The sequence below is a fragment of the Coenobita brevimanus genome, chromosome 105 (assembly GCF_032717465.1).
Source record: "Coenobita brevimanus isolate Jiangsu-jjx chromosome 105, ASM3271746v2, whole genome shotgun sequence".
NCBI lineage: Eukaryota > Metazoa > Arthropoda > Malacostraca > Decapoda > Coenobitidae > Coenobita > Coenobita brevimanus.
This window is the reverse complement of record NC_137058.1, coordinates 8,160,601-8,187,478: the sequence shown is the minus strand read 5'-3', so window position 1 is coordinate 8,187,478 and position 26,878 is coordinate 8,160,601. Positions and strand designations below refer to the sequence as shown.

Here is a 26,878-nt window from a genome sequence, read left to right as displayed (position 1 = left end):
GCCTTCCTTTTGTTTCAGTTTGTCATTGACAAATCCATAAAACAGTTTTCATCCTTACATTTGTCTATTATTCTTTCAAAATTCCTTTCTTCCTCTCCACGTATTCTTGTGTATTCATTTCTAATTCTTTTATATTCTTCCTTTGTTCTGTTGTTACCTCTCTTTCTCCAGTTGTTCCACGTCGTGACTCTCTCTTTTTTTGCTATCATACAGCTTCTATTAAACCACTCATTTTTCCTGTTGTCTTTCCCCCTTACTCTTGGCACAAATTTTTCCACTCCTGAATTATAGAGGTCTAGATAGATATCCCACTTCCTCCGTATCTCTCTTGTTTCTCTGAATTTTCTCCAATCTGCATTTTTGAAAAATTTTCTCAATCCTGTAAAGTTTGCTTTCCGAAAGTTGTATCTTCCCTGCCTATAAAGCTTTTCTCTTGGCTCCACGTTCCCTGTTATCATCTGGAACTCAATGACTACGTGATCATTTTCTCCTATAGGACAGAGATATTTCAAAGATTCAATTACATCAGGTTCTTTGGTAAACATTTAGTCTAATTTTGCTGTTGTGTCCTCACATCAGAATCATGTCTCTTCTTTGACACGTTGTGTCATCACATTGTTCATTGTTATGTTTAATAATATAGTGCCCCATGAATCTTCGCAACCTCCTGTGTCCCATTCCTCCCACTTCACCTCTTTACAGTTGAAGTTACCCATTAAAATTATAGTTGCTTTTCTCAATCTTTTTCTGTAAATAACTAGCCATGTCTGACAACATCTCCTGGTATTCATGATCATTCCATGTCCTTGTCTTAGGTGGAACATACACTACCGCCATATCTCTCTTCCTATTCTCTCCAGTTTCGAATTTCATATTTATCACTTCAGCCCTACCTTCTCCCATTTCCACAGTATCTACATTTATGTTCTTCACTGCTATCATCACTCCTCCTCCATTTTTTCTTTTCTGTCTCTTCTCCACAGTTTGTATTTACCATCTCCCATATGAACATTAATAGCTTCCCTTAACTTGGTCTCTTCAAAACACATAACATCAGGTTCATGTACCCTCAAGAAATCGTCTATTTTTAGCCTTGCTGATATTAAACCATCAACATTAGTATGTGCCACCTTCAAATTATTTTGGATGTTTTTTAAACTCTCTTCTCTCCTTCTCTCCATCGGTACCACTTCCTCAATTTCTGATCCATAACTCTCCAATGAAACACTGTCTTCTCTTCCTCCGTCCTCTGTTCGTTTTTTGCCTTTGCTTCCTTTACTAACTTCTTCATTTTAGCTCTTTCTTCCTATTTGCATCACTCCTTATCCAAACATTTTTGAACCCTTCCTTGACTGATAATTTCCATGTTCTATTGATGATTTCATTTACTGTTGCCTGGGACTTAAACTTTACCTTTAATGGCCTCTCCCCTCCTTCCTCGTACTTTCCTAACCTAAACACTTCTTCAATCTCTTTTTGAGCTACGTTGTTTCCCTCCATGACTACTGATATTATTTCTTTAACCTTACTCAGTTCTTCTCTTTCTCTTTCTGATCTTACTGTCAAACGCTTTTCTTTTACACCTGAAAGTAAAGTGATGGTCTTTGAGAGAGGTGAATTTAGTGAATGTACAGCGAGGTTGGATGGTGAGGAATTGGAAAATGTGAGTACGTTTAAGTACTTGGGTAGTGTGATGAGTAAGGATGGAGGTTTGGAGGGTGAAGTGCTTGAAAGGGTACAGCAGGGAAGAAAGGTTGCTGGTTCTTTGAAAGCAGTGATAAGAAACAGGGAAGTGAGCATGGAAGTGAAAAAGTTACTACATGACAGTACTGTATTGTGATACCAACTCTAACATATGGAAGTGAAGCTTGGACGTTGTTGGAAGGACACAAGTCAAGAGTGAGAGCAGTGGAAATGAGTTATTTAAGAGAGTCACATGGAGAGACCATGCCACGTTGAGTACACCGCTTCCCGTCCGATCAGCGAAGTTAAGCAACGTTGGGTCTGGTTAGTACTTGGATGGGTGACCGCCTGGGAACACCAGATGCTGTTGGCATCCCTACGTGTCAAGTGGGGTTGGTGGAGGATTAGTGCCCCTCCCTGTAAAACAATTAACTCTAAGCCCTTGACCACCCCGTTTGGGATACATGGCATCTGGCAATGGATGGATGGACATGGAGAGACAGGCTGACGAATGAGGATATAAAGGAGCATTGTGGTGTTGATGTGGATGTGATAGGAAGCGTTATGAGGAACGCACTGAGGTGGTTTGGCCATATGGAGAGAATGGAGGATGAAAGACTGACGAAGAGAGTGTATGAGAGTGAGGTGGAGGGGGGAAGAGGGAGGGGGAGGCTGAGGATGAGATGGAGAGATTGGGGTGGAGAGGTATATGAGAGAGGGGGGGGTGAGTTGGAAGCAGGGCAGTGAAATGGCGGGGGACAGGGCGACTTGGAGGCGATTTGTTTGTGGCCACCCCAAACGGGATTGAGGCGTCTGGCAATAGATAGATAGATAGATAGACATTTTTTCTTACCTGCTACATCCCTGACACTAAAGATTCTCTACTTCTCAGTACCCTAACCACTTCCTTTTCCACATTTTCCTTTCTTTGTTGTTCTATAATCTCTTTCAGATTTACATTTCCTTCCTCCTGATTTTTCTTCCACCCCTATTGTTGCTCCGTGATTTCTTTAATGTGCTCATCTTGCATCCTTGATTTGGATTCATACTCATCTAGTTCGCTTTTCATCCTGTCCCTTAATTCTTCCAACCTCTTACTCTCCCTCTTAAGCTGTTTTATTTCATTAGAGGCAGATTCATTACTCACTTTTAATTCTGTGACTTCTCTTTCTTATTCATCACTGCGTGTACAAACTTTTTCCAGTTTATTCCATAGAATTTTGATCTCGTTTTCCTGCTCTGTGGTCCGTCCCTATAACTCACTAATTACTGCCCATACCTTTTTTAACTCCTGGACATTCCTCTCCTCTGTTTTCTCTACTCCTGCTACTCTCCTTTGGTTCAGCTTAGTACTTCCTTTTCCCACATCATCTTCGGAGAAGACCACAAACTCCCTCTCGCCAGTTGTAAACAAAGCACCGTCCCTTTCCGCTATGATGCAATCATAAGGAGACTTTCTACTCCCACTATATCTTGCACTTTTTATGACTGAAACTTTTTTTTTTTTTTTTTTTTTTTTAAGACTGTCCGACGGGACCACCACTCATGCACTCATTCACATAATCACAAATAGGCTAGTCTTCTTTTCACCACTGATTCAGCAATGATTTCCCCACAATCCAGGAATAACTGTCTCTGTCGGCGACCTGTGTGTGTGTGTGTGTGTGTGTGTGTGTGTGTGTGTGTGTGTGTGTGTGTGTGTGTGTGTGTGTATTTACCTATTTGTATTTACCTATTTGTAGTATACAGGAATTGAGCAATGCTCATGTTGTCCTGTCTCCATATCCACATTTATCAAGTCTAACTTTACACACATGAATGTTTCTCTTATGCACCACCTCCTTGTCTAAGTCGTTCCAAATATTTAAGAATATACCTAATTGTGATATACACGGAATGTACTATGCTCGTGGGTTTCCGTCGCTGTTTCTCAATAAGTCGAATTTAACTTTAAACTCGTTTAAGTTTTTAGACTGGACGATCTCTTTGTCCAGGCTATTCCATAAGTCTATACTTCTGTAAGGAAAGCTATATTTCTTGATATCCTTCAAGCAGCTTGACTTTTTCAATTTCATTCCATGTCCTCTTGTTACTCTCTTATCTCATACAAACAGAACTTCTTTGTCAATTTTATCTACTCCCACCATGGTCCTGAACACCGCAATCATGTCTCCCCTCTTTCTCCTTTCCTCTAACGAAGGCAAATCCAGTTTTTCCAGCCTCTCTCTGTATGACAGGTCCGTCAGACTGGGGACCATCTTGGTTGCTGTTCTTTGTATTCTCTCAATCTTGTTTATATCTTTCTTTTTGTGTGGGCACCACACTACCGCTGCATATTCTAACCTGGGGCGGATCATGTGTGTGTTCTTACCTAATTGTATCTTTACAGGAATGAGTCAAGCTCGTACTGTCCTGTGTCTTAAACCATATTTATCGTACATATCCTTAAATTTGTTAATTGTTTTCGCACACACTATTTCATTCGGTAGTGCATTCCACTGATCAATTGCTCTATTTGGGAAACTAAATTTCCTTACATCTTTATCACCTCTCCTTTTATGCAATTTTTTGCCGTGTCCTCTTGCTGATGCTTCCCCATACGTTAAGTAATCATTTATGTTTATTTTCTCCTTCCCTGATATGCATTTTTATAGCATTATTATGTCTCCTCATTTCCTTCTCTCCTGTAGTGTTGGTAGATTCAGTTTTTCTAGTCTTTCTTCGTAGATTTGATCCCTTAAGCTTGGTTCCCATCTTGTAGTGGCCCTTTGAACTTTTTCAGTTTTATCTCTGTGCTTTTTCAGATGAGGATTCCAGACTACTGATGCATACTCCAGGGCTGGTCTGATGAATGATGTTATTATCTTTCTCAGCATGTCTTCATTTATGTATGTGTATGCTATTCTCATATTTGCAAAGCAATGTATACATGTTCCATACATTTTCACTGATGTGGTCAGAAAAGATAGTCTGTTATTAATAATTACACCTAGGTCCTTCTCTCTTTCTGATGTGTGTAGGTTTTTACTTCCTCACTTATAATACCAATCAGGTCTTTTCCCACTTTTACTAAACTTGATTACATGACACTTGTCCACACTAAATTCCATTTGCCATGTATTACTCCATTCATGAAGTTTATTTAATTCTTCTTGTAGTTCTTTACAAAAGACTGCATTAGTAATTTTCCTTTGTATTTCTGCATCATCAGCAAACATATTTAGATAGCTTTCATTTCCAATGGTGCTATCTATATCACTGAGCCCTGTGGAACTCCGCTAGTCGCTTCCCTCCATGATGAATAATTTCCCCTCAGTACTGTTCTCATTTCCCTTTTTCTGAGAAAATCTTGAATCCAACAGTACAGTTTGCCTCACATTCCTCCTTGCTGGTACAGTTTCCACAAAAGCCTTCGGTGCAGTACTGTCAAATGCTTTCTTGAAATCTAAATAGATACTGTCCACCCATCCTTCTCTTTTCTGTAATGTTTCTGTTACCTTATCATGGCAGCTCAACAGACTAGTAACACAAGATTTTCCTTTTCTAAAACCAAACTGTTTCTGTTATCATATTGTGTTCTTCTAGATCAGCGTTTCTTAACCTGGGGTGCTAGCACCCCAGGAGATGTTGAAGTCAATTTTAGGGGGTGCTGGAAAATGCAACATAGCCAATATTGCTTTTGATTAGTATTGGCATCGTTAGTATTTTATTTTTGGAGAATGTATAAAATGAATTGTCAAGGAGTACTTTACTTTACTTTATCCATGTCGTAGTGCAGTAACTGTAGCAGTGTAGCTACTGTAGTCCCAGTAACCAGATGTAAGGGGGTGCTGGACAGTATGGCCTTACAGCACGAGGTGCTGAGGTCAGAAAAGGCTAAGAGACGCTGTTCTAGATGATTTACCCAAACTTTTCTTATCAGCTTTTCTAATATCTTGCTTACAACACTGGATAGAGATACTGGTCACTAGTTGAGTGGATTTTGTCTATTTCCTTTCTAGAATATGGGAACAATGTTTCCTTTCTTCCAAATATCAGGTAGTTTACCTTGATCTAAGGATTCCCCGAATATTAAAGATAATGGTCTACTTAACTCCTTTGCACATTCATGTACTACCCAACATGAAATTTCGTCTGGACCATTTGCTTTTCCTTTGTTTAATTTGCTTAACTCCTCCTGTATTTCTTTTTCTGATATTTGTATATCTGGTAATATGTGTGGCATGCATGTTCCATATCATCCCTCTCAAAATTATTTTTTTCTATAAAAACTGATTGGAAATTCTTATTTAGTGCTTCACAAATATCTTTCTCTTGTGTGTACGGTAGGTGATCCCCTCATCCATAATGGTTTGTATTTTATATTTTACTTTGGTTTTACTTTGGATGTGGCTATAAAATAGCTTTGGTTGATCACTACTTTTATTTATGATATCGTCCTCAAACTGTCCTTCAGCTTCTCTCCTTATTCTTGTATAATCATTTCTTGCCTGTTTATAGTTGTTATATGCTCTCTCACTATTATGTCTTCTGTATCTGTTCCACAAGAAGTCTCTTTTTTTCTTTTGATTTTTTACATTCTATATTAAACCACTTCTTTATTTTCTTTTCTGCTTCTTTGTGGTGTGGGATGTAATTTTGGACTCCTATTTCATCAAGTTCACAGAATTTTTTATATATACTGTAACATTTAACCCACGCCATCCCGACGTTTTCTGGGCAGTGGTACGCCCCAGTCCCGACATTTTTGGACCTTTTTTTTTTGGCTCAAACATCCGCTTTTGGTGAGAAACATCGAAAATTCTTAGAGAAATCGCTCACCTGAGGTTTAAAATACTTGATCCAGGTAGGAGTACCTCCTTACCCTACAGGGTTTTCTATCAGGCTGGCTGCAAAGAAAACGAGTTCTATGGGAGGATAACTTTTCTACACCACTCATAAACGGTATTTATTTATTTATTTGGTACGAATTTATATGTAGTGCGAGAGTATATTGGTTTTCAAACGGTAATATAGGCATTATAAGCATTGCTTCACTCACTAACTCATCACCATTCCTGACCTTTTTTTGCCACATTACCTGATCATCATTTCTGACTGTTTCTTCCTCTAATGTTTGTCCTCCGCATTGTCATCCATTGGGGAATCACTCTGGCCCTGAATTTTGTACCGTGGCATGACACGGCTTTACTGGCCAGGTCACTGATAACAGGTGAATTGCTGAGAAAAGGTCATGCAGGGGGGGGGGAGGTCATGCTGGGTAAGGCATTGTCCCTGCCTGGCATCTTGTAGAGGAAGGTGTCCCATGTATACATGCCAAAAATCACTCACGAAAATTGAAAATTGTGCAAATTAGGGACCTTGCAATGTTGCCGCGTTAATTTACGTCTCCGGGATATGAGTGCACATCATGTGAGGACGTGAATTCACGTCTCCGGGACGAGGCGGGTTAAAACTTGTCCACTAAGCTCCTTTTCCCAATCTGTTTCTAAGAAGTACTTCTTCAGTTCATGGTAGTTTCCCTTTTTATAATTTAGGCTCTTATTGTAACTTTCATTGTTAACTATGTCATATGCAATCCTGAAGTTCCAATTTAATAGAGCATGGTCACTTTTGCCAAAAGGAGGTTGATACATTATACTGTCAATATCATTTTCTTGCCTAGTAAATATAAGATCTAGTACTGATGGTACATCAAGCCCTTGTTTTCTTGTGTTTTCCTTTACATGTTGTGTTAGGAAAAACTCCTGCACGAGGTCCAGGAGTTTTGGTCCCAACAGCTTTCCTGACTTTTTATATCTAGTGTATTCCAATTAATATTTGCATTAAAATCTCCAGTTAATATAATTCTTTCAGATTTCTCCTCCATTCTATGTACTAATGCTCTTAAACTCTAAAATGTACTCTGTGTGTGTGTGTGTGTGTGTGTGTATTTACCTAATTGTGATATACAGGAAATGAGCTACGCTCGTGGGGTCCCATCTCCGTTTCTCAATAAGTCAAATTTAGCTTTAAACTCGTGTAAGTTTTTTGACTGAACAATCTCTTTGTCCAGGCTATTCCACAGGTTTATACATCTATAAGGAAAACTATATTTCTTGATATCCTTCAAGCAGCTTGGCTTCTTCAGTTTCATCCCGTGTCCTCTTCTTACTCTCTTATCCCATAAAAACAGATCTTCTTTGTCGATTTTATCTACTCCCATCATCGTCCTGAACACTGCAATCATGTCGCCTCTCTTTCTTCTTTCTTCTAAGGAAGGCAAATCCAGCTTTTCCAGCCTCTCTCTGTACGACAGATCTGACAAACTGGGATTCATTTTGGTTGCTGTTCTTTGTATTCTCTCAATCTTGTTTATATCTTTCTTTTTGTGTGGGGACCACACTACTGCTGCATATTCTAACCTCGGGTGAATCATGGCCACTATCAACTTTTTCATCATCTCCTCATCCAAATAATGAAAAGCTACTCTTATATTAGTCAGGAGTTTATACGTCTCTCTAACTGTCTTGTTAATGTGTTTTTCAGGTGACAAACTGTCCTGGACCAGCACACTCAAATCTTTCTCTTCTCTCGCTTTTGTGATTGGTTCATTACCCATCAAATAATTCAATGATGGCCTCTTGGTACTTTTACCCATTTCCAATATTTTACATTTCTTTGCATTGAATTTCATTTCCCACGTCCGGCTCCATTCGTGTATGCTATCCAGATCCTCCTACAGCATTTTACAATCCTCCTCAACCTCTACCTTCCTCAAGATCTTTGCATCATCAGCAAACAGACTTGCATAACTGTTCACTCCATCTACCATATCATTTACGTAAATCAGGAACATTACTGGTGCCAATATCGAGCCCTTTGGGACTCCACTTGTTACTTCCCTCCATCCAGACATCTTATCCTTTATTACTATCCTCATTTGTCTGTCTCTCAAAGAGTCTCTCATCCATTCCTGAAGGTTCCCCTTCAGTCCTCCTATAAGCTCTAGTTTCCACATTAGTCTCTTATGAGGTACCTTGTCAAAGGCCTTCTCCAAATCTAAATACACACAATCCACTCAACCATCTCTTTCCTGAAGCACATCAATCGCTCTTGAGTAAAAACTCAACAAGTTGGAAACACATGACCTTCCACTTCTAAATCCAAACTGACTATCAGCCAAAATATTCATCTCTTCCAGATATTTTATCCATCTACCTTTCAGGATTCGCACAATTTTGTGACCATGCTGGTTAGGGACACTGGTCTATAATTCAGGGGTTCTTCCTTCTTTCCTCCCTTATAAATTGGTACCACATTTGCCCTTTTCCACTCATGAGGCACTTTCCCCTCTTCCAGAGAACACACAATTAAACTGTGAATCTTATCTGCCAGTTGTTCTCTGCATTCTTTAAGTACCCAATTAGAGATTCCATCTGGTCCTGGGGCTTTCCTTACATCTTGAGTTCCTAGTAATTTATACACTTCCTGTACTTCCACTTTTATATCTTTTATCATTACATTTCTAGTCACTATCTCCCCTTCCACACACTCCTTTTCATTAGTGAAAACTGACTGGAAACGTTTGTTCATTATTTCTGCTTGCATTGCCGCATCCTTATAGACCTCTCTTTCTACTTTCAGTTTGGTGATTCCTTCCTTTTGTTTCAGTTTGCCATTAACAAATCTATAAAACAGTTTGGGTTCATCCTTACATCTGTCTATTATACCTTTTTCAAAATTCCTTTCTTCTTCTCTGCATATTCTTGTGTATTCATTTCTAGTTCTTTTATATTCTTTCTTTGTTCTGTTGTTACCGCTTTGTCTCCAATTGTTCCACGCCGTGTCTCTCTTTTTTTTGCTACCATACACCTTCTATTAAACCACTCATTTTTCCTGTTTTCTTTCCCCTTTACTCTTGGTACAAATATTTCCACTCCCGGATTATAGAGGTCTAGAAAAATATCCCACTTCCTCTGTATCTTTCTTGTTTCTCTGAATTTTCTCCAATCTGCATTTTTGAATAATTTTCTCAATCCTGTAAAGTTTGCTTTCCCAAAGCTGTACCTTCCCTGCCTATAAAGCTCGTCTCTTGGCTCCACGTTCCCTATTATCATCTGGAACTCAATGACCACATGATCACTTTTTCCAACAGGGCACAGATATTTCAAGGATTCTATTACATCGGGTTCTTTGGTAAACTGTAAGTCTAGCCTTGCTGGTGTGTCCTCACCTCAAAACCGTGTCTCTTCTTTGACCCATTGCAGCATCACATTGTTCATTGTTATATTTAATAATATAGTGCCCCACGAATCCTTGCCGCCTCCTGAGTCCCATCCTTCCCAGTTCACCTCTTTACAACTGAAGTCACCCATTAAAATTATATTGTTGCTTTTCTCAATAATTTTCTGTAAATAACTTGCCATGTCTAACAGCATTTCCTGGTATTCATCATCATTCCATTCTTTTGTCTTAGGGGGAACATACACTACTGCCATATCTCTCTTGTTGTTCTCTCCAGTTACTAATTTCATATTTATCACTTAGGCCCTGCCTTCTCCCATTTCCACGGTATCTACATTTCTGTTGTTCTTCAAGGCTATCGTCACTCCTCCTCCCGTTTTTTCTTTTCTGTCTCTTCTCCACAGTTTGTATTTACCATCTCCCATTGGAATATCAATATTTTCTCTTAACTTGGTCTCTACAAAGCACATACCGTCAGGCTCATGTATCTTCAAAAAATCGTTGATTTCTAGCTTTGCCGATAATAAACCATCAACATTAGTATATGCCACCTTCACATTATTTTTGATGTTTTTTATACCCTTTTCTCCTTCTCTCCGCCGGTACCACTTCCTTAATTTGTGATCTATGACTCTCCAATAAAACACTGTCTTCTCTTCCTCCGTTCTCTGTTCATTTTTTACCTCTGCTTCCTTTAGTAAGTCCTTTATTTTAGCTCCTCCTTCATCATTTGCATCTTTCCTTATCCAAACATTTTTGAACCCTTCCTTGTCCAATAATTTCCATGTTCTACCGACAATTTCGTTAACTGTTGCCAGGTCTTGACTTTTACCTTCAATGGCCTTGCCCCTCCTTCCTCGTACTTTCCTAACCTAAACACCTCTTCAATCTCTTCTTGAGCTTCGTTGTTTTCCTCCATGACTACTGATATTATTTCTTTAACCTTACTCAGTTCTTCTCTTTCTCTTTCTGATCTTATTGTCATGCGCTTTTCTTTAACTCCTGATATTATTATACATTTTTTCTTATCTGTGTGTGTGTGTGTGTGTGTGTGTGTGTGTGTGTGTGTACAGTAATCCCATACTTATCCGGACACTCCATATCCAGTCAAGTGTGAGATACTGAGCAAAGGTGATGCAGGCAAGACCACAGGACACATACTGTGGGAATATGATCTAGTATGTTCAACTTTGTTTGATATCAAGAAGTCACACTACATGCTTACGCAGTACAGGCAGGACTTCGGCAAAAGCACGTATAGGGGCGACAAGAGGGTCACAGCCCATGCCCAACACTGTTATTGACCGGTCAACTCTGTTGTGGTTTCGCCAGCAACATGATGTCAGTGTCCAGTACTTGTGTGTGGGAATGAGGTGAAGGCTGCTGCCAAGAAGTTTGCACGCCTGCATAATGTATGTAACTTCAAGGATTCCGAAGGAAGGCTTTTCCTTCAAGCTTCGCTATGGACTTAGGGGCCATAAGGCACATGGCAAGGCCTTGGATGCGGTGGCAGAGGATCTTGACATGTTTCGCCCGGAAGGGCAGCACCTGATCAAGGATGAGGGCTTTGCCCTTGGTCAGGTCTATAATGCTGACAAAACTGGTCTATTCTACTGCTCACTGTCCACCAACATCCTTGCAGAAGACACGGAGAAGACTGTGCCTGGTTGCATGTTATCCAAACAAAGTGTCTCTGCTTTGTGCTGTGCTAATGCTAATAGGATGCGCACCGCCTCAAACCCGTTACTGATGGACATGCAAAACAATCACGTTGTCTTCATGGGTTGATTGATAGCCTGCCTGTTGTGTGATACCATTCTGTGAAGGCCTGATTGACCACCAAGATCTTCAGAGACTGGTTCCACAGACACATCGTCAAGGAAGTTATCTGTTATGAAACAGAGGTCTTTGGTATCGGGGGCATTGTCTGGGAGCACTCCTGCTCTCGGACAATGCCCTTGTGCATCCGTCTGAGAAGGATTTGGTTGCTGATGTTGGGTGCATTAGGTGCACGCTTCTGCCACCTAATATGATTGCTCTGATTCAACCAATGGACCAGAGTGTTATTGTAGTTACAGAGAGACTGTACAGGCGAAGTGTCACGAATCAATTCGCGACATTTCCCTTTTGTGAGAAGCCACGAACTATTAGTGGAAAACTCACTGTGTATCGCTCAGTTAACCGTTTCTCTCTCCATTTCGGAGTATACTTTTCAAAACATTCGTCACTTTCAAAAGTGACCGATTTAATGCACATCACTAAGTGCTCTACTGAGCGATACAATTGTTTTTTATTGTTCGCCCCTGCTTGCCTCAACCGTTAGCCACGCCTTCTTCCGGTGGCTTGTGCGTCCTGCCTATACATCATTTGAATTCAGTCTAGTTGTTGCTTTGACGGAGAGAGGTCCTGTGCTCCAGAAGTGCGAGAGAAGAGGTCGCTAGCACCCAGACTCCACTGAGACAGTTATCCAGTACTCCCATCCTTAGTTCAGCTTCGGGTGATACAAAGCATTCATCGACTATAGTATTTCCTTTTGTATTTTGTAGTCTTAAGAGTTTAGTTAAGGTGTTTTTTTCCTAGGCGTAAGTATTTAGCTTTTGTGTGAGTGAGTGAGTGCGTCTCATTGATTTGATTTGAATTGTAACGTTAAATTTATTTTTTGTAATCAATAAATTTAACAGTTCTTTTTCTTGAGCTTAATGTAAAGTAAACTCTTGTTTCAATTCTCCATAATTAAGCTTATTTCCCACATAGCTCCTAGCTTGCATAGACGATTTACTATTCATAACTGGTACTTAGACCAGTCTTGTTGTATTAACTTAAAATCCGTTGTGCCATAGGAGTTAAGCATCAGCAAGGACCTGATTATTATTATTAGTATTAGTTATTTATTGTCAGGGGTGAAGTAACTTTCTCCAGAGGCTAACAGTACTAATTCAGCATTTGTGAGTAATTAGTCTCTGCTGTGTACTGTTGAGAAAGTTTATAAATTCTCGTTCTTAGAGAATCGTAGCAAGTCAGCGTACAGTAATCGTTGCTTGATATAGCAAGACAATCATTGTCCTTGCTCTTCAATATTATTGAATATTATTATCAATCAAATAATATATAAGCATTTATTTATAAAAACACCGTGATATTATAAAAACCCTGTCACAATTGGCGACCTCATTCCAGGATATTAACTCCTAGCTATAAAGCTATTCACGAGATAGTGCTCACTCGTTCATATTTAGGAATTTATCATTAAAGTTTATAGGCACAAGTTTACTGGTGGTTACCGTTGATTTAGCAAGTGAATTTTTGCTTTATTAATCAATAGAGTACTTAACTCTAGTTTATTCTTGGTAACGCCAGACGATTTTATTCGCTCCTGGGAAGTCGCCGTACCCATTGTGTTTATTATTGAGTCTTCCCAGTCATTTACATTTTTTATTTATTCTTTGCCAGTTAACTGGATAAGACTGGTCACCACTAGCTTGTGTCTGTACTCTTTACTTGTGTCATTAGCATTCGTTTGCGAAGCAGTCAGTACTCAGTTTCGGTTTGCTTAGTAAATTAGCGCCATGGCTACCACTGTATTTTTACAGGGAGCCAAAGAAATGGGTCTTTTGGACCCAACCGAAATTAAAGAGTATATACTCTCACGGCATAATCAGGAGCAGCAGCGCGAGAATGATGCCCGTGAAGAGCGTAAGATTCAGCGCGAATACGAGCGAGAGCAGCGTGAGGAACGTGAAAGAGAGTGTGCATATGAACAAGAGCAGCGTGAGAAAGAGCGCGAATACGAGCGTGAACAACATGAACACGAGCGGGAACAACGGGAATACGAGCGAGAACAGCGTGAGGAACGAGAGAGAGAACGAGAACACGAATGTGCCGAGTGAGAAGCACGCGAAAAACATGAACTTGAAGTGCTGAAGCTCAAGCGAGATTCCTTGGCTTCAGACACGTCTGGTGCAGTTGGTCCAAGCTCCACGAGCGTTCTCCCTGCACATGTCCTGGCGACCTCACGCATCAAGCTTCCTTCATACAAGGAAAGCAAGCGAATCGAGCCATACATAGCTCGTTTTGAGGACATGGCAGACATGTATCAACTGGATGAGGCAGCTAAGCGGCTTCAGTTTCTTAGCCTATTTGAGGGCCCTGCCCTCGATATTCTCCACAGAATTCGTGGAGACAATCTCACATATGAGATGATGAAAGCTGCACTCATTAAGGCGTATGGTCTCACAGTAGACGACGCCAAAGTTCAGTTCATGCGAGCTCGTCTCCAAGACAAGGAGACAGCTGTTCAGTTCCTTGATCGTCTCACAGCTTACTTAAATGAGTGGATGGAGAAAGATGAAACTCCTTCCACGCGTGAGGGGATAATTGACCTTATGCTGCGTACGCAGCTAGAGAGGTCGTGGCCTGATGAGCTCATAGCACAGCTTAAGATCTGCCAGGTGAAAGATGCCAGCCAAATGGCAGAGAAGGCTGACGCATTCTTTACTGCATAAGGGTATCAAGCTCGTAAGCAAAACACCTGGAGCAGAAAAGATACTGCCAAGTCTGGGAAGCCGTCTCAGACTGAATCCCAGCACCAAGGCCGTTCTCAGAGTAATGGCCAAGGTCCAAAACCACAGAAGGACCAGGGGCAAAATACACAGCAGCCTGCTTGGAAGCGGTACAACAAGCACCCCAACCAGCAGCAGTATCAGCCACGCAACTGACCGTCGGGACAAACTTTTTCACCACCAGCTCAAAAGAGGCAGGAAGCGAATGCAGCCTTCATTCCTCTGCAGCAGCACGGTGGTCACGTCCCTACCAGTATGGGTACTCCCCCACAGTTCGCTAGTCCCACAGTGACAGTGAACCCCCTACCACAGATGGCCAATGTTCCATCTTCCCAATATAACCCTCAAGGCACAATGTTTGCCGCATCAATTCAGCAGCCTCATGAGTGGCTAGCTGCTTCCTCCACAGGCCCTCCCACACGTGACAGTACCTTCCTTGTTCAGCAAGGGTTTGTGGGAGACATTCCTGTGAAGGTCCTAAGAGACAATGGTTCCTCAGGTTGCTCTGTTAAGCAGAGTTTAGTTCGGCCTGAGCAGTATACAGGTCGACAGATCCATGCAAACCTTATTGATGGATCAGTGAGATTGTTCCCTGAGGCATGTATCCAGGTAGCATCTCCATTTTATACTGGTACGACACTTGCAGTTGTCATGCCAGAACCTTTATTTGACCTCATCATTGGAAATATTCAAGGAGTCAAGGATAGTTGCTCCGATGATGGCGCTACTCAGACTTCGGCTGCTGCGGTAACACGAGCCATGGCTGAGGCTCCAGATTGTGTTACCCCAGTGATCATTGAATCGCCGCAAGATCTGATGTGTAGTCAACTTGTTGTACAAGAACAACATTCTGACCCGACACTTGCTGCCGTGCGGAACAAACAAAAGGGTCGAGTGATTAAGTATTCATGGGGAGGTCGAGCCAAGTTCCTTCGCAAACAAGGACGGCTCTACCGTGAGTCACGAACACCCGAGGGCGAGGTTCGATTGCAGTTTGTCGTTCCCACCAAGTACCGCCTAGCAGTGTTAGAATGGGGTCATTGTTCAGCCTCAGGAGGTCACATGGGCAAAAGGAAGACCCAGGGCCGTATCCGAGCTGACTTTTTCTGGCCAGGGATGGGACGAGACATACATAGTTTTGTCCGTTCCTGTAGTGCGTGTCAAAGTAACACCACTAATCAGGAACATGTCCTTCCTGTGCCGTTCGTAGCCACACCTGTAATCTCTGAGTCAGTTGAGAGACAGGGTAGTGGTGAAGTGGGTGCAGACCTGATGTCTCGCCCACTGGCCCCACAGGACACAGCATGTCCAGGGCCTGTACATACATATTATGTACCGTAGGTTAAGGGGGAAGTTGAGAGGCGACTCGAGGCTATGGAAGACCCGAGTTTGCACAAGGATTCTCAGCTTCCCGGTACTAATATATGTACCATAGGTTAAGGGGGAAGTTGAGAGGCGACTCGAGGCTATGCAAGACCCGAGTTTGCACAAGGATTCTCAGCTCCCCGACACTAATATAAGCACTGTAGGTTAAGGGGGAGTTCGAGAGAGAATTCCGCAGAGGCGACTTGAGGCTATGGAAGACCCAAGTTTGCACAAGGATTCTCAGCTCCCCGATACTAATATAAGTACTGTAGGTTAAGGGGGAAGTGAGAATTCCGCAGAGGCGACTCGAGGCTATGGAAGACCCGAGTTTGCACAAGGATTCTCAGCTTCCCGATATTAATATAAGAACTGTAGGTTAAGGCACAGGTTGAGGACCCGTGTGCAGTTCGAGGCTATGGAAGACCCGAGTTTGCACAAGGATTCTCAACTTGCCGACACTAATTGTGTGCTAAAATTAATGGCGACCTCGAGTGTACTTTTTGTAGCATGTACTGATCGCTAGGCAGAAAGAGTAATTGTAACGTAATAGGAATTTTGTCTCATTGACACTTTTGATGCTCCACCTTAATTGGTTTTGCAGGTTCAGCAATGGGTGTAGCAGTTTTGCTGTGCGGCCCAGCTGATCGTCTGCCGCACGCTGCCGCCTCTTCTCCTCTGCCTTCATCGTCGCCATATTATTATTTACTATGTCATTTTACACGTAGGTACAGTTACACTACAACTGTCACACCTACACCGTGTATTACATACATCACACTACACAACAATTAGTTGTCAGTGTAAATGTAGCGACTTTTCGCTCAGTTTGACCTGAGTACAGGATTTTCACCGTCGTCACGGAGTTTTTCCCTCAAGTTTGCTTCTATTAACGTAAATACGAGGTTTTTTCGCTCACTGGCGACTGCGACTTTCTCCTGTAGCAGGATAGCACACACACCACAGTGTGAATCTTGTGTGAATGACTTAGGATGTGTACATATATATATATATATATATATATATATATATATATATCCACAAATTTTTTCCCATAAGGAAAAAATTTAATTTTGTAGGGGCGTAATGTCACGAATCAATTCGCGATATTTCCCTTTTGTGAGAAGCCATGAACTATTAGTGGAAAACTCACTGTGTATCGCTCAGTTAACCGTTTCTCTCTCCATTTCGGAGTATACGTTTCAAAACATTCGTCACTTTCAGAAGTGACCGATTTAATGCACGTCATTAAGTGCTCTACTGAGCGATACAATTGTTTTTTATTGTTCGCCCCTGCTTGCCTCAACCGTTAGCCACGCCTTCTTCCGGTGGCTTGTGCGTCCTGCCTATACATCATTTGAATTCAGTCTAGTTGTTGCTTTGACGGAGAGAGGTCCTGTGCTCCAGAAGTGCGAGAGAAGAGGTCGCTAGCACCCAGACTCCACTGAGACAGTTATCCAGTACTCCCATCCTTAGTTCAGCTTCGGGTGATACAAAGCATTCATCGACTATAGTATTTCCTTTTGTATTTTGTAGTCTTAAGAGTTTAGTTAAGGTGTTTTTTTCCTAGGCGTAAGTATTTAGCTTTTGTGTGAGTGAGTGAGTGCGTCTCATTGATTTGATTTGAATTGTAACGTTAAATTTATTTTTTGTAATCAATAAATTTAACAGTTCTTTTTCTTGAGCTTAATGTAAAGTAAACTCTTGTTTCATTTCTCCATAATTAAGCTTATTTCCCACATAGCTCCTAGCTTGCATAGACGATTTACTATTCATAACTGGTACTTAGACCAGTCTTGTTGTATTAACTTAAAATCCGTTGTGCCATAGGAGTTAAGCATCAGCAAAGGACCTGATTATTATTATTAGTATTAGTTATTTATTGTCAGGGGTGAAGTAACTTTCTCCAGAGGCTAACAGTACTAATTCAGCATTTGTGAGTAATTAGTCTCTGCTGTGTACTGTTGAGAAAGTTTATAAATTCTCGTTCTTGGAGAATCGTAGCAAGTCAGCGTACAGTAATCGTTGCTTGATGTAGCAAGACAATCATTGTCCTTGCTCTTCAATATTATTGAATATTATTATCAATCAAATAATATTTAAGCATCTATTTATTTCAAAATTACCGTGATATTATAAAAACCCCGTGACACGAAGGTTCCTCAACGAGGTGATGCTGGTGTTGGAGGATGAGGATGTGGCTTAGCAGACACTGCAGAATCTTCGTCGTTACGACCTGAAGTCTGCAGTGTTCAACTGGACGAACACATGGAAGGAAGTCTCTGTGAAAACCCTCCAATGCAGTTGGTCTTGTCTCCTGCAGGGAATCAAAGCCGAGCACGACCTTGAGGGGTTTTGACGTGGATGATTTCCACCGCTGTCTTTGAACAGCAAGAAAGCAGGTGGACATCAACAATGTAAGGGATTGGCTGGATGACAACAGCGGCGATCCTGGTTATCAGACCATGTCTAATGAGGAGATCGCCGCTGCTGCCTCTGTGGACATGAAAGAGGATGGTGACACCGATAAGGATGAGGATGAGGACCTTGACTTGCAGCCCCCCACAACTCCATCACTCCTTGTCTCAGTGTCCTACGTGCCAGTCTGAAGGAGGTGCTAGAGTACGCCAAGCACCCGCACCGTGACAGGGAGTTGGTGCCGCTCAGCCTGATGATGGAGGTACGGGCAGTCAGGGACACTGTCATCCTTCGGCAAAATCGTCGGTCCCAATGTCAAACCAGGAATGACTCATTCTTCAAGTCTGCCACCCCAACGAGTGCCAGCCCATTCTCACAACCACAACCACCAACACCTTGTTCCCTGCCTTCTCAACACATCGATAGCCGCTAAGTTTCCGTTGGACGTAGTTTAGCTGTTTTTGGAGTCTCCTGAGGCGGGCAGGCCGCAATCGCCGCACCGCACATTACCAGTCGTCACACAGCTGCAACAGGTAGAGGAGGAAGAGGAGGCGGAGTTCTTCAACCTTTGCTAAATGCAAAGGTTAACCACTAGACAACATGGGAGAACTGTACACCTGCTGGAGGTATGTGGGTTACGAAGCCTGTCTGCGGTGCACTAAGTGGTAAAAGTAATCTCTGTAAGACCCGGATGACCAAGTCCCAAACACTTTGGGCTTGGGTCCTCAGGGGGTGGGGGGGTGGGGGGGGAGTTTTCAACCCTACTTTGAATTTGCCACGCGGTGATGAACAGCTGTGTTTTGGTGTGGGCTTCCTCCGATGCATGCTAGAGTGCCCCTGCATCCTCCCCATTTCCCACCTACCTACATTTGTGACTACACTCGTCACTATGGTTGCTCACGTGGTTGTTTTGTGGTGGTGCCCTACCTGCTGCAGGCCCTACTGTTCCTCTGCTGCCTCTTACTCATGTGTGTGATGATGGCCCCGCTGCCCGACAAGAGGAAATGAGTGGTTCTAACTCTGGAGAAGAAGAGGGATATTGGAGAAGGTGGACGCGGGATGGTCGACTTCCCGCATCCTACGAGAATTCAACCTGGCCCGCTCTACCTTGTTTGATATCAAGAACTTCCATGACAAACTCACCCACCAGACTTTGTACAGAAGACCAAATGCAATGTGCAGAGGAAGATTATGTACCCTACCAAGTTTGCAAAAATCGACCGCTCCACGCTGATTTGGTATTGTCAACAATGTGCTGCTGGTGTGCTGGTACATAGTACAGAGCTGAAGGCTGCTGCTGAGAAGTTCGCAAGGTTACATGACACCCCAGACTTCAAGGCATCTGAGGGTTAGCTCCTAGCTTTCAAGTTACGACATGGACGTACCAACTGTAAGGCCCATGGTGAAGCTTTGGACCCTAACGAGGATGGAACTGAAGAGTTTCGGCAGAAGGTGAAGGGCTTAATTGGCAGGGAGAGCCTCACTCTCGGTCAGGTCTACAAAACTGATGAAACTGGTCTATTCTATAGCTCACTGCCCATGAACACCCTAGCAGAGGAGACAGAAAAGCGTGTACAGTAGGTACCCACAGACCGCGAGTTCAGAGTACACGATCCTCATTGTACACGAGGACCTATTCTTTCCCAAATTTTAGTGTATTTTTTAACAGTAAGCGAATTGAACTCGTTGTAGGCAAGATGACAGCAAAGAGTGGCCCAAATCCAGGGTTACTCCAAGCACGCGACACTGCCACCCCAAGAAGCAATAACGGTTGCCTGCGCTCCACCCACCTTGTGACGTCGATGATGTGCACTCATCACGTGATGCCCGAATGCGCCACTTGGAGGGTGGTGAAAGAGGCCCAGCAGAGGAAACACGCGCACACAAAGGGTACACTTGCTGTTCCAGCTACGTTCTCATCTACTCTGAGGCTGTTGTTTTGTGAGCCAGGATGTCTGCCTCGTCCTCGAGAAAGAAGAAGTGCAACACCCATGCCATGGAGATGGAAGTCATTGAAAAGAAGGAGAGTGGGAAGGGTAACACCATCATTGGGAAGGAACTTGGCTTGGCGACTCGACGGTACGAACAATATGGACGAACAGGGAGGCCATAAAGAAGACTGTTAAGATGTATGGGATGGCGGCACTTGACGGGAGAAGCAGGCTGACCAACTGGGCAATAATTCTCATGGAGCAGTACCTGGCGACATACATCCTGAGGAGAGAGAAGGAAGGAGTTCCACTGAACGGGCGCTACATCAGGGACCAGGCCAAGATTATCTACAAAGCTGCAGCTCTGAAACGTGGTGTCAAGAAACCATTCAAAGCCTCCATGGGATGGCTATGCCAGTTCCTGAAGAGGAAGGAACTATGTCACATTCGCCTCATTGGTGAGCGTGCATCAGCAGGTGAAATGGCAGCCACAGACTATCCAGCCATCCTAAAGGGGATAATCGACGAGGGTGGCTACAGCAGGGACCAAATTTACAATAATGATGAAACAGCCCTATACTACAAGGCTATGCTGAAGTTTACTTATATCAGTAAGCATCAGCGCCAGGCCCGTGGGAGAAAAATGGACAAGAGCAGGATAACGGTCATGTTGGCCATGAACTTATCAGGCTCACACAAGATGCGGCCTGTTGTGGTTCATACCGCAGCACACCCCAGATGTTACATGAATCTTCGCTGCATGGATGACAGCGGGGTGTACTGGTACAGCAATTCCAAGGCTGGATGACAAGCAGCATCATGTCAGAGTGGCTGCTGCGGCACTTCATCCCTGACGCCAAGGCTAAATCCCGTACTTGGCATCCCCTTCAAGGTGCTTCTCATCCTCAACAATGTCCCAAGTCATCCAACCTGGCTAGCAGACCTCAGCAAGGAATGCAAGATCATTTTTTTGCCACCCAGAATGACCTCTCTCATCCAACAGCTAGACCATGAGTTAATTGTAATGGTGAAGCAGCTACACCACCAACACCTCTAAAATACCCCCGCAGCATGACCGACAACTCTGAGGAACTGCAGGCAATTCTTGACTTGGACACCGTTGGGAGTGATGTCATGGACGCTGACGATGGTTTGGACTTGCCACCCACTCCACCTGCTTCATCAGCTTCAACTCCAGAGAAGACTGTTATGGCTTTTTGGCGGTCTTTCAACCTCAAGGATGCCATTAACTTCTTGTTGTTTTCTCGGGCAGATATAACCGCTGCAACAATTTACCCTGCCTGGCACCTCCTTGTACTGCACCTGTGTGATAGCACACCAGGAGGGAGCTTTCAATCCCTGGCCGCTTCTGAGGCAGCCACTTTCACAACTGCACAAGCTGTGCCTGGGTTTCGGGCCGTCACACTGGAGGAGTTCAGGGGCTTACATTCGGCAGCAGTGGAGCAGGATCCCTAGGAAGTCGTGCAGCGAGTGGACGAGGCCGACGCAGAGCAGGAGATTGCAGCAGAAAAGCCAGAAACACCTGTGATGGAGAGTGAAGATTTGTCCATGATGGAGATCAGCCAGGTACTGTGTGCCCTTGATAAATTCAAGAAGGAATTCAAGGACATCGAATGCTCTCAGTTGCAAGTGGAGGAGGTGATGATTTCACTGGACAGAACCTCCCGCTACTACACAGACAAGCACAACCAAGAAGTATACAGATGGAAGCAAACCCTCATCACCCATTACCTGCAGCTTGAAGAATTTGAGGAATTACTCCCTTCAATATCAGAAGAGCCAAAACCTGAGGAGGATCAAGAGGATGATGCGATGTCTGAGGTGTCAGAAACAGACTTTGAAGGGTTTATGAACAAAGTGAGTCCATTAGGTAGTGAAAGTGTCGAAAGTACTGGTGATGAGAGTGGTGAGGAAGGTGGTATGTCGGGTGGTGTGGTGGGTGATGAAGGAGATGCACGCTAGGTGCCTCATCCTGCCTCGGATCCCCTTCTTACCTCCATCAAGCCTGTTGTCCTCTTGGGTTAAGGTGAGCAGCCATATTCTTGTTGGTTTAGTTAAGCCATATCCTTGTTGATTTAGTAAAGCCATAATCTTGTTGGTTTACTTTATCTTGGGTAATATGTCTTAGACAGTTTGCCTGTACAGTACAATACTTAGGTCTGAAAGGAGTCTTAATGGTTGCCCATAAAGGGGGGTGCCACCCATATGTAATTTTTCCCATAAGTTTATGTATTCTGAGTACGCGAGTTCCTAGAATGTGCCGCCCTCTGCTGCCCACATACTCGCATACTGTGGGTACCTACTGTATCTGTGGCATATCGGTTCGGTGAATCTCATCAATAACAGCACTACCTAGCAATATGCAACAAAGGCACAATGCACTGGTTGTAAGTAAATGCAACCACCTGAAAAGATACCAAAAAGAACCCAATTTGTTTCTCCTGCGCAACAAATGTGAAATTACAGTGTTATCAGAAAATAAAGATAGAAATTAAATGCTTGTGTTAATGTAAGATCATTGCTTTCCTATCTTAAAGCATGACTCTACTGTACAGTATACAATGTGAACACTGTTCTAGCTCATTGGGGTCGAACCATTAAACTGACCTTAAGTCACTTCACCACTGCCAGGGATGGCTTACCAAGGCCTGAGAGAACATAAAGGTGACAGCTGCTGAGGTGATTTTTAAAATATTTTCCTTGTGTGCACTTTGTAAGCGATTCTCAGATTCTTGACTGATGCCTGTAAAAATCAATTTTTTGTCCTTGTACAAGTGAAAAGTGTCATATTTGTCAATCTCGTAACAGTGGCCCTTGGTATAATGGATCCTTGTATAAAAGGACCTTACTGTACTGTTTCCCTCTTTTCCTCCACACCATATAAGGTCTGTCTCTACCAACACTATCCTCAATCTCACTTTCACAAGCTTTATTTGGCATCCTGTCTATGTGCATTCTTTGTATATGTTCATACCATTTCAGTGTATTCCTCTTTACCCACTAAACATTTCCACAACTCACTCCTGTACCTTTCTCTTCCATTCCATAATGACCATAACTTTCACTGTTTCTTACACCCTCCATCCTCCCCACGCCTGCAGTTGTTTTAAGATAGGTCATTTCAATAGTTTCCAACTTAGACGGCTCTCTGTCACTCGCTGCTACTCCAATAAGCATGGCTCCCAACTCCTCTACCCTTCAAAACACTACTGAACTCTCCAATGTGTTTTATCTCTTGAACTGATCTCTCCTTTATGTCGCATTCAGTTTGTCATATTTACACAATACTGATACTTAAAACTAACAATCTCCTCCAGCACATTTACAGTAATGCAAAACGGATCACTGAGCTTCTTCCACACCTTGACATGCAGTATTACCTTCAAAACACATTCCCTCCATGTATCCCTAACACACTCCACTATCATTCACAATCCACTCTATCATAGGCCTTTCTCAAGCCCATAAATGCAACATACAGCCTTTAACTTGAAATATACTACTCCAATATAGAACACATTGTAAATATCTGGCCCACATATCCCCCACCCTTTCTAAATCCATGCTGTTCCTCACCTTGGCTATCTTCTGTTATGCTATGCACCCTCTCCATAGGCATCCTACCATACACATTTCTTTGTATATATGTGATTCTTACACGCACTTATTCACCTTTCCTTTATTCAATGTGTTTCCATTCAGGACCAGTATTGTCAGTTCATGTTTGCTCAAGGCCATTCAGGTCCAATTAGAACTATTTAGGGCCTACATATGTAACTGAACTCACTCAGATCACTTCGGGTCCAGCCATATCAACTCAAATTAATTTCAGCCTTCTTCAAATCTCTGTAGATCAGTTCAGCATTATTTCAGTCAATTTCAGTACAATGCAACTCTGAAATCTGAACATCAAATTCCCCAAAACATCCACTCCCTCCCCCCCCAAGCAACAGGAGGGTAATGAATCATGTCCCCATACACTCAATGCATCTTTGAGGACAAAGTTAATTTGTAGACATGTATAACAACAGATAATACAGTATAAGGTACTTCACAGCATGTACGTTCATAATATTCCACTTTCAATAAAGGCTTTGGACCCAATTTCAGATCAGAGTCTGTACTGTTTATCACATCACTTTGCATTCGAACAGGCTGATTCTGCTAAAACCCTTTTCTAATGAACCTCCATGAGCCAGCCAAAATAATATCATACACTGAATATGGTTTCAGTTCATTTGTGCACTAATCTGAGCACTGTGACTGCCATACGTATACCCGAGTTTGTCACAAAAAGGAAAGAATGTCATGTGGTAACTTGACATATGTAGCTAACACCATCAGTCATTCCTCCAAATTCAATGTCATATATTTTTTCCTGCCTCAATAAATGCTATATGTATCCTTGTGATCCTTCTCATATACAGTACTTTCTCTACAAGCTATCTTCCTACATATACTTACATTTATCTTTTTGACTGAATCAATAGCCTCTGTTTGGTGTGTCCACTGAATAAGTGAAGTGGTGTTGATGACTGCTGTGATACTGTGAGTTGTTGGGTGGTATATGGCAGGTGAGGTGAAGGGCAGCCAACTCTTTGTAATCCAACTACGCACTTGACGTCGATCCACTGTCTGCAAACAATCATATATTGGTTACTACCTAACAAAGCAAGTTATCAAATCTCCATAATTAACTAACAGACATTCAAAAATATATAACCAGACAGTGGATAATGGATACAGCTCAGAGCACAGGCTGATTGCCTATAGCTAGTGTGAAATTTTGTCCCTAACACCTATTGCATCATACTGTATTACAACTGTGCAGCAATGCTGAAATACTAAGGGCCTCAGGAGATTTAGGAGTGGGTTAGTTAATGATTTGATAAATTTGATTATATATGAGCGTGTTGTCCCAGATGACTGGCTGAAGAGAGTGATTGTAAATGTGTACAAGGGACAGGGTGATACCCTTTATACAGGCATTCAGCTGGAAAAGGCAATGAAGGTAATAGAAAGAATCCAAGCATTGGACGCAGAGGTCTCCTGCGCCTGCTCATCAAGATTCCTGATTACTATACTGTATCTAGTTTTGCAGTGTGGGGATTTCAGTGCTGTCTGGTTTAGGGATTTTTATAAGGTTCAGTAGTCTAGCTCATAAAACCTGGACCAAAGAACCAAGAATGGTCAAATATTGAAGTTGAAGTGATACCATGGTGCCAATAAGGATTCCATAAGAAGTAAACAAACACAGGTAGCTGGAAAACAATTTAGGGGAAAAAAAATGAGTGTAAAGGTTTCTGGTGATTTAGAGGGATTTGAAGGCTTCAGAGGAGAAAAGAACACTGAAAATGTGTTTACGATGCTATTGATTTTATTGGAAAGTTGGCTGAAAGAAGTTAGGGGTGAGAGAGAAAGGGAAAAAGTTGAGAAAACCAATGCTAGCTTGTTGACAGGACTAAAATAACAAAATTGCAATGATGAAACAGAAAAACTGAAGAAAGAAAATGATGACCCGAAGAAGAAAGTGAGGGTTGGTGAAGAAAAGGCAAATACTGTGGTTGCTGCAGCAAAGGAGGAGGAAAAACAACTCAAGTGGAGTGGCAAAATGAGGAAAAGAAAGAAATAATAAGCCTCGGACAATTTTAGAAGAGCAGAAGCAGGAAAATATGAATAAAGCTGAAATGAGTAAGAGTGGACTACAGTAGAAGATGAAGTAATCAAGTCTGTACAGAAGGAAAAAATGCTGCAAGACACAGTGGAATGAAGATGTGTGATCACATTCGGTGATCATGAGAAAAAGCAGAAAATAAAACTGGTTAGGATGAAAGAGGAGATGGAAAGAGTTAAACAAGTGTTGAGTATCATTAATAATGAGGTCAGGGACTGGGAAAAAAAGACTGAAGAAATAAGCAGATTAGGTCAGTACAAGAAGGGGGAGACGAAACCAACAAGAGCGAAACTGAAAATGGAATATGTGGCAGACAAAATTTTAGATGCTACATGAAGACTCAACAAAACAGAATAGTGAAAAAACATTTTTATATGGAGGGATATAAATGAGAACAAAAGGGAGAAGTTAATGTTGTTGAAAAAAAAAAAAAAAAAGAAGAAGAGATGAGCAAAGATATTTCTTTGGACAGTGATCAATATAAGAGTCAAGAGGCGGTATCTAAAACAGGGATAAAAGGGATAAAGAAAGTGAACAGGAAAAGGAAAAGTATTAAAGAAAACAGGGAAGGTAGATGAAAAATACAACTTCAAGTAAAGGAGATGGGTTGTTAACCAAGATAATGACACTGAGTGATTACGTAAACAAGAAGAAGCTGGACATTAGATGTCTAACCAAAATCAAATTGAGCAGTAACACTGATACACATGTGACCGGATGAAAAAAAAAAAAAAAAAAAAAAAAAAAAAAGTGCTGGTTATGACTTTCAAAAATAATAGCAATAATGTATGGAATCTACAAGTGAATGTAGGGATGAGTAAAGTTATGGTCCTCAAGGGAAATGAAGTCACTGGATGTTCAATGAGGTTGGATGATGAGGAAATGGAAAATGTGAGCGCATTTATGTACTTGGGTAGTGTGATGAGTAAGGATGGAGGTTTAGAGGATGAAGTATTTGAAAGGGTATAACAACAAAGAAAGGAGGCTGGTTCTTTGAAGGGAGT

The 26,878-nt window shown here is 42.2% G+C and overlaps 1 protein-coding gene and 1 pseudogene across 1 annotated transcript in view; one reads left to right on the top strand and one right to left on the bottom strand.

Moving 5' to 3' along the window:
* The window catches only part of LOC145416348 (nucleolar protein 11), a 395,109-nt gene that overhangs the window by 326,704 nt on the left and 41,527 nt on the right, over nucleotides 1-26,878 (bottom strand). The window contains exon 2 of the mRNA XM_080285346.1: nucleotides 24,665-24,835. Coding sequence (XP_080141472.1) covers nucleotides 24,665-24,835 — 171 coding nt within the window. The remainder of the gene's footprint in view (nucleotides 1-24,664; nucleotides 24,836-26,878) is intronic.
* LOC145416396 (5S ribosomal RNA) lies at nucleotides 1,937-2,056 on the top strand (annotated as a pseudogene).